This window comes from Lonchura striata, chromosome 1 (assembly GCF_050655825.1).
Source record: "Lonchura striata isolate lonStrDom1 chromosome 1, ASM5065582v1, whole genome shotgun sequence".
Taxonomy (NCBI): Eukaryota; Metazoa; Chordata; class Aves; order Passeriformes; family Estrildidae; genus Lonchura; species Lonchura striata.
Window position 1 is genome coordinate 93,593,009 of NC_140703.1, and position 12,219 is coordinate 93,605,227.

General features: G+C 39.9%; 1 protein-coding gene across 1 annotated transcript in view; it reads left to right on the forward strand.

Annotated features, from left to right (window-relative positions):
• The window catches only part of TUBGCP3 (tubulin gamma complex component 3), a 48,653-nt gene extending 37,917 nt beyond the window's left edge, over positions 1-10,736 (forward strand). The window contains exons 14-22 of the mRNA XM_021545531.3: positions 2,488-2,677; positions 3,925-4,060; positions 4,842-4,910; positions 5,671-5,806; positions 6,712-6,800; positions 6,935-7,066; positions 7,501-7,641; positions 8,210-8,326; positions 9,630-10,736. Coding sequence (XP_021401206.1) covers positions 2,488-2,677; positions 3,925-4,060; positions 4,842-4,910; positions 5,671-5,806; positions 6,712-6,800; positions 6,935-7,066; positions 7,501-7,641; positions 8,210-8,326; positions 9,630-9,788 — 1,169 coding nt within the window. The 3' untranslated portion in view covers positions 9,789-10,736. The remainder of the gene's footprint in view (positions 1-2,487; positions 2,678-3,924; positions 4,061-4,841; positions 4,911-5,670; positions 5,807-6,711; positions 6,801-6,934; positions 7,067-7,500; positions 7,642-8,209; positions 8,327-9,629) is intronic.
• Positions 10,737-12,219: the final 1,483 nt, after the last annotated feature.

Consider the following 12,219-nt stretch of genomic DNA (forward strand, 5'->3'; position numbering starts at 1 on the left):
TGTAAAAAAGAAAAAAACATTCTTCGACTGCACTACCGTCACTACTTTATACAGCATTTATGGCAATGCTTTTCCAATATTTCTTTAAATTTGCACTTGTTTCTCTCGCTCCTTGATTGAATGGAAGATCACCACAAATACATCTTTTCTATTATATGAGGGATGAGAGGCTTCAAAGCACACCTACATTATCTTAAGTGCTGAGAATAACTGTTGGAGTTAGAAGTGTAGTTTTAGAAATATGTTTCTCTATCTGCAGTGTGGTGAAGGCATGCTGAGCATACAGTTGTCAGCCTAAATACCTCATGGTATTGCATTGCTGTCATTCTGCAGGAAGCTGCATTTGTGTTTAAGGCATTTTACCCATTTCATCCTGAAAGAACATTGTATGTCAGGGATGTTGGAAATGCTTCCTTTTGTGATTGTTTGTGCCATCTAACAGTATCCTGAAAGTCCCTTTAGATAATTACTTATTATTAAGATCATGGAAAGCTAGGATGCCAGCCTGAGTTTTGGATGCTTTTTCTCATTTTAAATCTGAGCATTTCATGGGTTTGGCTGTATTATTTATTTCTTTCATTTGCATTAGAACCTTAACTATAATCTTTCCCCGGTTTCCTTTTGATGCTGAAATAATTGTGGTGTGGAAAACTGTCTAAACATGACAACAAGAAGTCTGATGTAACTGTGTACAAGTTGGTCATCTTGCCCGGCAGGGAATTGTAGCACCTGGGAGAGAGGAACAGTAGAAAGGGCCGATAAAGTGGCCTCAGCTCCAACATGTAGTTGTCTGTAGTTTGGGGACTTCTGGATCAGGAATGACACTATATTCAGTAGCAGCTCATGGACCTGCCTGTCAGTGCTTTTAGTCTGCTGTTAGTCTTTCTTTAGCCACCTCTGGCTTTTCATTGTTCTGAGATCATTTTGCACAGTTTTCAAAACGTTTGCTTAGGCCTTGTGTTTGTTGATGTAAACAACCTTTTTAGCAGTTTTGCCTGTCAGACAGGAATGCTGTGTTTTGCCTGTGCTGGGGGCTGTGTGTGTATGCAGAGGTGGTGCATTACAGCTACAGGTGTCCACTTGACTTACCAGTTGGAGGTGAAGGGCTGTGGCCAGGTCATTTCCTTCAAGGCAAGAGAATCAGTACCAAGGAGCGTGGAAAGGCTGCTTTTTCTGCTTGAGATAGTAGGAAGTTGAGACTGGTCTGTGTGTCTGAGAGCTGCTGCTTAGACACACACACCCCTGCCTGAGTGGAGACTGGACCAACATGCCTGACACAGTGGGCTGGCCATAGACAAGTCAGGGAGTTGCCTGCTGGTTTTGCTTGTGCCTTGAGCCAGTGCTAGGCCCAGCCTCTGTGTCTAGGGGCTGAGGAGATCAGCTAGTAACTCTTTCTGGCTTGTCTTGTTCCCGCTCTTATTTTACCTGTAAGGCTTACAGCATCTTGAGGAAAGGCAGGCTGTATTAATTCTCAAATCCTTAAGGTCAATATGTGCTACTTGACTAAGTACTATTTCTCTAGTCTAGGGTTTTTAAACACAGCAGTGCATTATAAAAGTGTTTTCTCTTTTGACATCTCTTGCACTTTTTGTGTCTTATGGAGAGTTTCACTGGTTACTGAATGATAGTTTGGAAACTTCCAGGAATGTCAGTGAACCAGACATTTAGGCTTCCCTTCTTAAAGAGTGACTTCTTTGTTAGAGCCACTGCTTATTTCTTCTATTCATAAGCATTTTATTAATTGAGTAGTTAAAGTGGGAGTATATCCTTTAATGCTGAAGAAGGTATGAATCTTAGGGTAGTTGTCAATGCAGTATTTGGAGTATTGCTCCGTGTTGCCTGAAGAGGCCACAGTTCTTCCTATCTCATAACAGTTTTACTGGAGTCCCTTTCTTGATGAGCTTGTAGTTGTAGAAAACGGTGAAATAAGCTTCCTGCTACTTTCTACTGCTTCCTGCTTTCTGTCCCCAAACTACCATGCATGAAAGATGGAGAGAAAATGTCAGGTTGCTGGTTGTCACCCAGGTAACTCCAGCATATTCCCTTTCCTGTCATTCTCTTATCTTTGGAAACTCTCTTCTCTTGAGTGTTTTAACTGTCTGATTCTTTGATTTATTTTTCCCCGCACCTTTAGAAGTGCCTTTTGATTTAGATTCTGCCCATCAAAGGTTTTTCCTAATTCTGGGCTTTTAGAACTCGATTAATTATTTTATTTGTAAACTGCAGTATTTCAGCAAGCTTGAAAATCCCCAACTTTTTATATACATAATATGAGCTGCTACTGGCAAGTGCAATCTGGGCACAGATTAAAAGTACTATTGTTGAAGTGTCGGCTGCTTTAGACTTGCTTTCACTTTGGCTATGGCAAATGTATAACACAGTGGATCAGAATAAATGGCAGCTTTTCTGTTTGTGAGTTTTAACTCCAAAGCTTGTTTGCTTCAGTTTTTGAAAACTAATTTAATTTTAATTTTTATTTTCTTTTAGCTGCTGATTTGTTCACAGATCTGGAAAACGCATTTCAAGAGAAAATTGATGCAGCTTATTTTGAAACTAGCAAATACCTGCTGGATGTCCTCAATAAGAAATACAATTTGCTGGAACACATGCAGGCCATGAGGCGCTACTTATTACTTGGTCAAGGAGACTTCATCAGACATTTAATGGACTTGCTCAAGTAAGACAATAGGAAGGGTAATTATGTTGGATTTCTGATGATTCTGTACAAGATCAGCACAAAAACTGTTTTGCTTTTTGAATAGGACCCTCTAAGTACCTTGTTCAAATAAATTTTTGAGTAATATCTTTTAAATTATATTTTGGATTTAATTTCTTTCACCCTGAGGATTAAAACTTGTTCTTCCTTTTTGATAAGCAGTACATACAGTACCATTTGACAAAATCTTGAGAAGTTATACTAATACAGATGTTGGCCCTGTGACAGCCTCAAGGATGTTGGCACTTCTCTTGGTCCTGTCAGCAAGTTTAAGCAAAAACATTCTGCTCTTGATGCTACTGATTAGCTTGGCTGGAATTATTAGGCCTCTGTATTTTGGAGGTGTTTGGACTAAAGCATTGTGTCAAAACCCTTCAATGCAATTTAAAAAATCTATTTGGTTCCTCACTGGCTTCTGTTTCAAGAACTCAGGTGCACCCACAACTGCTGAAACCAGTTCTTAAAAGAGTATTTGCAGGTTCACTTTTACATGCTGGTGCTACTGATGAAACTTCTTCAATGAGAAGCATTGGCTTGCAAAGCTTTTGCTTGATCCAGAAGGCAGACTTTGTAATAAAGCTTTCATTAACTTGTTTGTATATCAAAATCAACAGTATATGACCACACTTTATACTATTAAGCTGAGTGAGGTTCATTTGTGGAGTTAGTATTACGTTTGAGGTAGGAGTGAGAAGTTTTCCAGTACTGATCCTGAGGGACAGAAAGATATTACAAGAGTTGCATGTTGCAACTCTTTAGAAATTTGAAGTTACATAGAGGGGGTGGGTTTCTGTGTTCCTGCCAGCTCTTCTGAGACCTGAGATGGCTATCAGTAAGTTTCTCAAATTTGAAGTGAAATTATTGGCTTGATGTACTAATGATGTAATCTTCCTCATTTAAAAACTGAATGCAACTCAAAATTATAGACTAGCTAAACTAACAGTCCAGTAACTTCAAATTACTGGCATTAAATGAGGATTAAGTTGCTCCTTATGCTAATATTCAGGAGTGTAGCTGCATATGAATAGACATACTCTGCCCATACTCTGTGCAATATTTTGCTCACTGATTATCTTCATGATTAAGTCTGAAAGAGTAATAGTTTTGAGTGCCGGTTAGATAAGGGTTTTGCTGTGTACTGCAGTTACTACTGAATTGCTGCTGCAGAGTATTTCAGTGATATGCTGTGACTGTTTCATAACCACCAGGCCAGAGCTTGCACGACCAGCCACAACCTTATATCAGCATAATCTAACTGGAATCCTGGAAACGGCGGTGAGGGCCACGAATGCCCAGTTTGATAATCCTGAGATTCTCAAGCGATTGGATGTTCGCCTTCTGGAGGTCTGTTGCATCATGGTGACTCTGATCTGAAAAATGCCTTTGTTTGTGTGTATATATGCAGACATCTATATGAAACAAAATTTGCATATGTGAGTGCGTTTCCTCCCTTCCTTTTCACTGAAGTTTACTTTGAGTAATATAAAGGTCATTTAATAAGTCACCTTCTTTTTGCCTTCCCTGCCTATTGCCTATTTTTTTCCAAGATATGGGTTTACAGCCATTGACAATACAAGGCTGAGTATTTGGGGCCTAATAGAAATTGATGCTGGTTTGAGGTTCTCCAAACAGCTCTTAATGTGGTTACTCTTACAAGAATTGGGGCAGGCTGGGGTGTGTGCCTCCTTCTTACCTCTTGTTCAAAAATGAGAAGCAATGAAAGCACATTTCATGGAAGAGGCCTGTGGTAAGAAACTTGAGTTATTTTGAAAGCTTCAGTCCCTGAGGTGAGACTTCAGTGATGAACTGTAGCATCTGAAATAAATCTATTTCAAATGCCAAAGAAATTTATCCTTATTGTTATTTTCCCTTACTAGGCTCAGTGGGGAAACTGATGTTGCAAACATCAGTATTTATGTGAGATCAGTCTCACCCTTGTATCAAATGGTTTGATAGATTTTTGCCTAATCTGCTACTTTCAACAAGAAACTCCTGTATAATTTGTTGATGTGGATGCTTGTTTGCTCATAGGCCCTTCAGAATGAAAGAGTAAGCAAGTCATGCTCGTCTTCAGCTTTAGGATGCTCCGATTATACACTGACAGTACCATGTCTTTTTAATACAGGTATCTCCTGGGGACACTGGATGGGATGTCTTCAGCTTGGACTATCATGTTGATGGGCCAATAGCAACGGTAACGTCATACACTGCTGGCTCTGAATGTGTTTTGGATTCCGAATTAAATTGCTAAGGTTTTTTATTGAAGTAACCTTTTTTTGTTCTGGAGTGTGAAATCGGAGATTTTTTTATTTTTTTTTTTCCTGCATCTAGGATGTACCCACTGTATCAACAGTTAAGCAAAAATCTCAATTCTTACCAGTTAGTGTGAGTGCTTAAAAGCTACATGTAAAACAATCATTACTGAAAATCAGTAATTCACTTCTTCATGCACATTTTTTAGCAAGTACTTAAGAAATTGAGTGCTCCTATTCCTTGATGATTACTAGTCTGTAGATACTAATTTGGGAAAATTTGAAAGGAACTAAAGAATGCATTTTTTGAGAACTTATTTGTGCTGTCTAAATGGCATTTGATAGGTAGTTGAATTGTTTATCCAAATGTATTTAGCCTTTACAAAGAACTTTTAAAGAACTGTTTTTTTTTAAGCAGAACAAACTGTGAGTCTGACCAGCAGAAGGTATTTTCTTGTGCAGTTTCAAAACAGGCTTAGGCTTGGTTTTGTTCACTCCTTCTTACACTTCCAGCTGTGCCCTGTTCAGTCCTCAAGGGCGGATCTTTCCAAAAGCTCTGGGATTTCCTGGAAACTTTTTTTTTACAGTATTTATCAATAAACTGCATGGATCAGATAAGATGAAAACTGTGAAGAGGTTCTTGGTACTTCAAGACATGTGGCATGTCTTTTAATTTGTACCGATATTTTCTTTGTTTTGTAGGTATTTACACGTGAGTGCATGAGCCACTATCTAAGAGTATTTAATTTCCTTTGGAGAGCAAAGAGGATGGAGTATATTCTTACTGATATATGGAAAGGGCACATGTGCAATGCAAAGCTTTTGAAAAGTATGCCAGGTGAGAGGTGTCCAGATGGATGACATGCTTCTAAAATGGATACAGATGACTGCATCTTATTTTAAACTGTGTGTTAAGAGGGGAAAAAGGTGTCTGATGAATGAGATGAGATTAATTTTGCGCTTTGGTGCTCCTCTTGACTGGCTGTTTAATGGTAGATGATGGTTGGGATGATGAAGGTAAAATAATATAATTGTAAATAGAAGTTTCCTATTTGTTGTTTTACTTAATCCTTGATCCCTGTCTTGGAAAGTTGCATTACTGTAAGTATCTTTATGCTGGCCTGGTTGTGAGACTGTAACTCTTCCATGCTTTTGTATTCATCTTCCTTGATTCCTTCTTGTTTGTACCGTATGTCTCCCTTTTTCTTATGCTGTCTGTTAACTATTTAGTCTCATGCATGCACAGTTCTGAATTTACTAGTTTTACCTTCACTTATTCCCTCTGCTTTTGTTTAGCTAAGAACAGAAGATGAAAGATGTTTGAGAAGAAATAGGAAAGCTCTGAGATTTAGTGGTTCTGGTTTATGTTTTATGGACCAGGACTTACTGATCCTATTTCTCAGCTAGAGAATATAGCCATATTTGTGAGCATCTGTACTGGCTCACTCTTGAATTTTTTTCTGCATGGCTATCTTATCTACATGTCTTTCAGTAAAAAGTAACTATTGAGAGTTACACTTCTTTATGGCATAGTAATACTTACAAATGTATTATTTTATAATTAAGAACTTTTGGTGGGTGGGAGAGGACACCTGGCCTCAGAAGGTCACTGCTGCTACCCTCTAAGATTAGTGGCTGTGTTATGAAGTGTTCAGTATGGTGAAAAGAGTTTATCAAGCTGATTTGTTGGCTGTGCTTGTCCTTGCAGTCTTTAACATGCCATCTCTTTGAATTTTTTTACAGAGCTTTCTGGCGTATTGCATCAGTGTCACGTTTTGGCATCAGAAATGGTCCATTTCATTCATCAAATGCAGTATTACATTACATTTGAGGTATACTCTACTCACCCAGTTAGTTACTTAGAAAATGAAGCACGTGCAATATTCTGTATGTGTTGTGTTCTTAAAGTTCAAAGAGCTTGTCATCTAGCAAATCGAAACAGCCCAATCCTGTATCATTGCTGCAGGTGCTTGAATGTTCATGGGATGAGCTCTGGAACAAAGTCCAACAAGCACAGGACTTGGATCACATCATTGCAGCTCATGAAGTTTTTCTGGACACAATCATAGCTCGGTGCCTGCTGGATAGTGATTCCAGGGTAAGTCGTCTCCTTTGCATGTAATTTTAACTTTATGATCTTGGCATATATGTCAGGAACAACCTTCTTTAACATTGTGTGAGTAAAGGGAAAAGTAATTTTTTTCTCTGATAAAAGATTTTATAATGGTAGGTTCAGTACGTACTGCCCATTATCAGCAAATGACACGTGTTGATATGTACTGCCCATTATCAGCAAATGACACGTGTTGATAATAAAACTTGCTATAGTGTGGACCAGTTCTTTTTCATCCTGAGAAGCTGTGTGATCATGGAACTACTGACATAGGGCTTTGCAGAACAGTCTATCCAGCTGTGTAAAAGACTTTTTTCTTTTACTTATTTTTTCCTTTTACTTTTTTCTTTGCTCCTTTTCTGGAGAAGGCTAGAGCTGTGCTGTACAGCTGTTTCATTATTTTGTTACCTGTCTCACAGGTACTTCTCAACCAGCTTCGAGCAGTTTTTGACCAGATCATTGAGCTCCAGAATGCCCAAGATGCAATGTACAGAGCTGCTCTAGAGGAGCTGCAGCTGAGGTTGCAATTTGAAGAGAGGAAAAAACAGCGTGAGCTTGAGGTACAGTGAGGATATATCTAGAATGTGAAAACAAATTGAGGCTTTTGATATATGAAGGATTTTAGATGCCATGTAGAGGTATCTAAAATGTTACACAGTTTTCCATGCCACAGTAAAAATGAAAAATGCAGTTGGGACAGATGTAAAAGTCATGAGAAGTTGCTGGTGAGTTCAAGCGAAACACCTAAGTGTTGTTTTTGATTTCTGTCTTCCCCAAAATCTGAGTTGATTTATCTAGTGGACTTTGGAGGATGAGAAATTTAGGGCTCTTTTAGATGAAGTAAATGGAACTCTTGCAAAAAATGCCATAGCTCCATGTCTACCTCCTTGCTGCAAAACTGACATGCACTGTTGGTGCGAGACTTGCCTTGCTTAGATTTCTTTTTTCTTTTATGCTCTGTACAACCACCGAGGGGGGCTGATAGTTTCCATATTGGAGGCTCTATGTTTGTCTTCCTATGGCAATGGTTGGTTTTTATAAATCTGATGTAGCTGTGCAGAAGGTGGCCCAGTTAGCAACTTGAATCATGTGATGCTTCACCTCTTAACTTGTTTGGTTTCTGTGTAGGGCAAGTGGGGTGTAACTGCATCAGAAGAGGAAGAAGAGAACAAGAGGATGAAAGAATTTCAAGACTCCATACCTAAAATGTGCTCACAGCTGCGAATACTCACTCACTTTTACCAGGTGCCTCTTGGATTATATTTTTCTAAAATATGCTGAGCTTTATGTAGAAATTACTCAAATATTGAGTAGATGTAACTTCTGTATTCATGTGTGTGCAGTTTGTGGAGCTAGGTCTTTGTTTTTTTCCTTCTGTACTTACAAGCCTGTGTTCACCGTTGCTTATTAGTCAAAGGTTTTGTGATCATTTATATTCACTAAACAAAGGAGAAGTGTCCTGAGGGCGAAAAATAATTCCTTCTGCATTCCATTTTTTTCTTCACAATCTTTGCAAGTAATTGCTATTAAAGACTGCAGAAAGTTTCTTATTAAGGGCCTGATGCTTAATTTTAAATTCACTGCGGGGTGGCAGTGGATAAGATGTTTGGGGGAGCATGTTCAGGCTATCTTCTGTAAGTAATTTATTATGGCTTTGTCTTTATTTGTTATATCTGATGCTAAATCTACCATTCCCCAGAAAAATGAGCCTAGGTCTTCAGACGTAGGTTGTAAGTAGGTTATAAATAAATTGTGGTTTATGTGCTCTGCAAGATTGCTACAAGTTGGCAGTGTAGGTTTTGCTCACTTGGACTGTATTAATTCTGAGCCCTATTATAGATTTCCAAACAGGATTTCCCTGGCCAGCTTTGGTCACCTTTGGAAGTAATGGAGTGCTCTAGTTATGGGAATGTTCATGGTATTATTTACTGGAGATTAGGAATGAGCTCTTCAAATGAGTCTTCTCATCCAGGCAAAGTCCTCTCCTTTCCTGTGTCCTGCTGGGCTCCTGCAGTGGCATGGCTAGAGCCAAATGGGAAGATGGTATGCAGAAGTGTACCTCCCACCTGCCAAGTGCAAATCCCCCCTCAAATAGCTCCAAGTGCTCAGTCTAATTGGGTCTGCAGCACTGACTGCCCTCCTGGGCACAAGCTTTGCTGTTCTGGGGTGCCCTGTGCTGCTGTACAACCCACATCAAATGTGTGTGTTTGAAGCTAGCAGTGACCTAATGCTCTCCTGAGGCAGTGGCACACAGAGGCAGCTGCTCTGCAGCCTGGGAGCCTTTAGACAGATGGAATGTGCCAGGGGGGCACAGGGAGTGGGGAACACACTTTAAAAGACTGTTTGCACTGGAGACTCTAGCATGCATAGCAGATATTTGAAAAATAAAAATGAAGTTCTGGGTTTTTGCAGAAAGAATGAAACCACCATAACTGTTGGATATGAACCCTTGTGCTTGCCTTTTCCCACATCTGTGCACCACCTTATATCTGTTTAAAACACACCAGGGATGCTTTAACTGTCTCTTGGGTTTTTCTTTCCTCTTCAGGGCATCGTCCAGCAGTTCTTGGTCCTGTTGACAACCAGTTCTGACGAGAGCCTTCGGTTCCTGAGCTTCAGGCTGGACTTCAACGAGCACTACAAGGCCAGGGAGCCGCGGCTGCGAGTGTCGCTGGGCACGCGGGGCAGGCGGAGCTCCCACATGTGACACCGCAGCCAGGGGCGCCTCTCGCTGCCCACGGCCACCAGTGGTGACACAGTGCTGCCAGACTGCGGGTTCGGTGTCTCCATTGCTGCAGGCAACGTGTTCTCACACTGTGCTTGTGTCACACTGGATAGCAGAAAGCAAAAAAAGCAGGGTTTTTTACACTGAAGTTTCTAGAATTTCAGACTGTATGGGCTGATTGAACCTCATCCAATCAACTTGTTAAATCATCCTTTTAAATAAATGCCAGTTTCATTTGAAGCTTTCTGAGCTTTTTCCACTGTAACTTATATCTGTGTCAAAGAAATCACATGTTCTTTTGTTTATAGAAAGTACCATTTCCTTTTTTAATAAGAAAATAAGAAGGTTATTTTTTCTATATGTACTTGTTCTATTTGAAGAGAGCTTTTGTTAAAGCCAACAGATCAGGACCCAGACCTATTGTCCTTGTTAAGAAGCTATACAGCATTTCATTATGCTGATTTTCAGTGTTGTGATGTGTTTGACTGTGTGAGAAACTTTGTATCAGGAGACATAAAGTTATATTTAATTTTTTTGTTGTTTTCAAAGTTAAAAACCTGGAATAAAAATTTAGTGGGGAAATTCTATGGTTGCTGTACAGGAGCAAACTATAAAAGCAGAGTCAGGAATGTACCTGTTGCACATAAGATCTAAAAATTAGGTTAAAGCCTCAGTACTGAAAGAAAGTGTTGGTTAAGCTTGAATACTTAATATTCAATATCAGAGATGTAGAAACAAACTGACTTGGCTAATGTTGACTTCATTCTCTCCACTTTCCTATTTTTTTCATTGTAAATATTTATATATTGCTGTCCAGATGTTGGGGAGAGGGGGATTCTTCTTTTGCAAAGTTGTCATTATATCAGGTCATTTACTATGTTCCACAAGTGCGAGCTTAGAAAAATAAAACCACAATTATCTTTCACACAAGTGTGTTGCTTTTGAAATTGAAAGTTTTTCACAGGTTAAGAAAGGAGAAGCTTCCAATTAGAAGCATTGATTTATATAATCCTTCCCATTGCAGGGTTTTGGTACTAGTCTTATCTGCACTGAGAGTTGTGTGAAATTCTTTAATTAACAATTACCCTCAGATCAACCAGCTCTGTGGCCTTTTTTGCCTTTTGCCCTTACTCTGCTGGAACCCTTGGAAGTCAGAGGCACCTGCCAGGCCATGCAGGTAAGGCTGCTGTAACCCATTATGGCAGTGAGTTCTGATGGGGACCATGTGCTGACTTGCAGCCCTGGACTAGGTGTTTTGCTCTCTGGACACCAGGATTCCTGTTGTGCAAGTCTCAGAATCCTTGCTTTTGTTAAAACATGGAAGGCTTCTCACCCTGTGCCCTGCTGGTGCAGGTGCTGTCACTGGATGTAGTGTGCAGGCAGCATTTCAGCTGTGAGCAAGGATGGACTCTTGTGAGCCAAGGGAAACCTGTTAAGTGTTGAGCTTGGCATCATAAAGTCATGGATCATTGATAGGCAGGTGTAACTCAATTTTTGCCAGTGTGGTGGGAGCATATTGTGGAAAAGTCTGGAAGAACAGCAATGATTGATTGTGTTTTGGCCAAAACTTAGAAAAAAAAATTAGCTGCACAAGCACTCTTTTGGCCATTGGGTTGAGCAATGTTGCATGATCACATCACTAGACAAGTCAGAGGCCAGAGAGGCAGCACCAGTGTTGGAACTAGAGGACAAGCTCCAGAGGAAGATTAAACTCTCTTTGCTCCTAAAATGAATGCAGCAGTACCCAGGAATCTTGCAGTACTGGCCACGCTGGGAATGATAATTTTGCTGTGATTCTACAGCAACCTGTTGATCTGGAAAAAGTCTTCACTGCTGCAGGAGTTGCTCTGACTGCTAGGCTGAGGGGAGCAGTGGGGACCTGCTATTGTTGCCATCCTTCTTTGTGGGTGGACATCAGTCTCTTATCCTCTAACCTGGCAGCTGGTATATTTACTTCAATTTACACGTTTTTTCTTGTGATGTCACTTCTGTCAACAATTCTTAACAAGTGGGAGAGAAATGATCCTGTATTCCATTTGTGCCCAAAGGCCAATATTGACTTCTACACAAATGCACATAGTGACCGGCTCCTGCTGCTGTGACTGCACAAGTGGCTTTCCTTGTAGTGGGTGGCAGCAGCACCCTTAAGGTACAATTCTGAGGAGAAATGTGAGAGATTTTCACCTCTGATTTTTTTAATACTGAAGTTACATACTGCAGTTAATGTTAAAGAATAATTACTTGTAACACATTTGCTCTACAAGGATGCTCTTTATTTTTTAATACACACTTCTGACTGGTAATTTCAGTGTTTTTTTCCTTAGAGTTAGTGTCTGAAAATACAAATACAGCTCTGTGTCTGTATTTCCAGGCTGAAACAAGCCCAGCTCCTGCTCACTGTATTCTGTCCCAG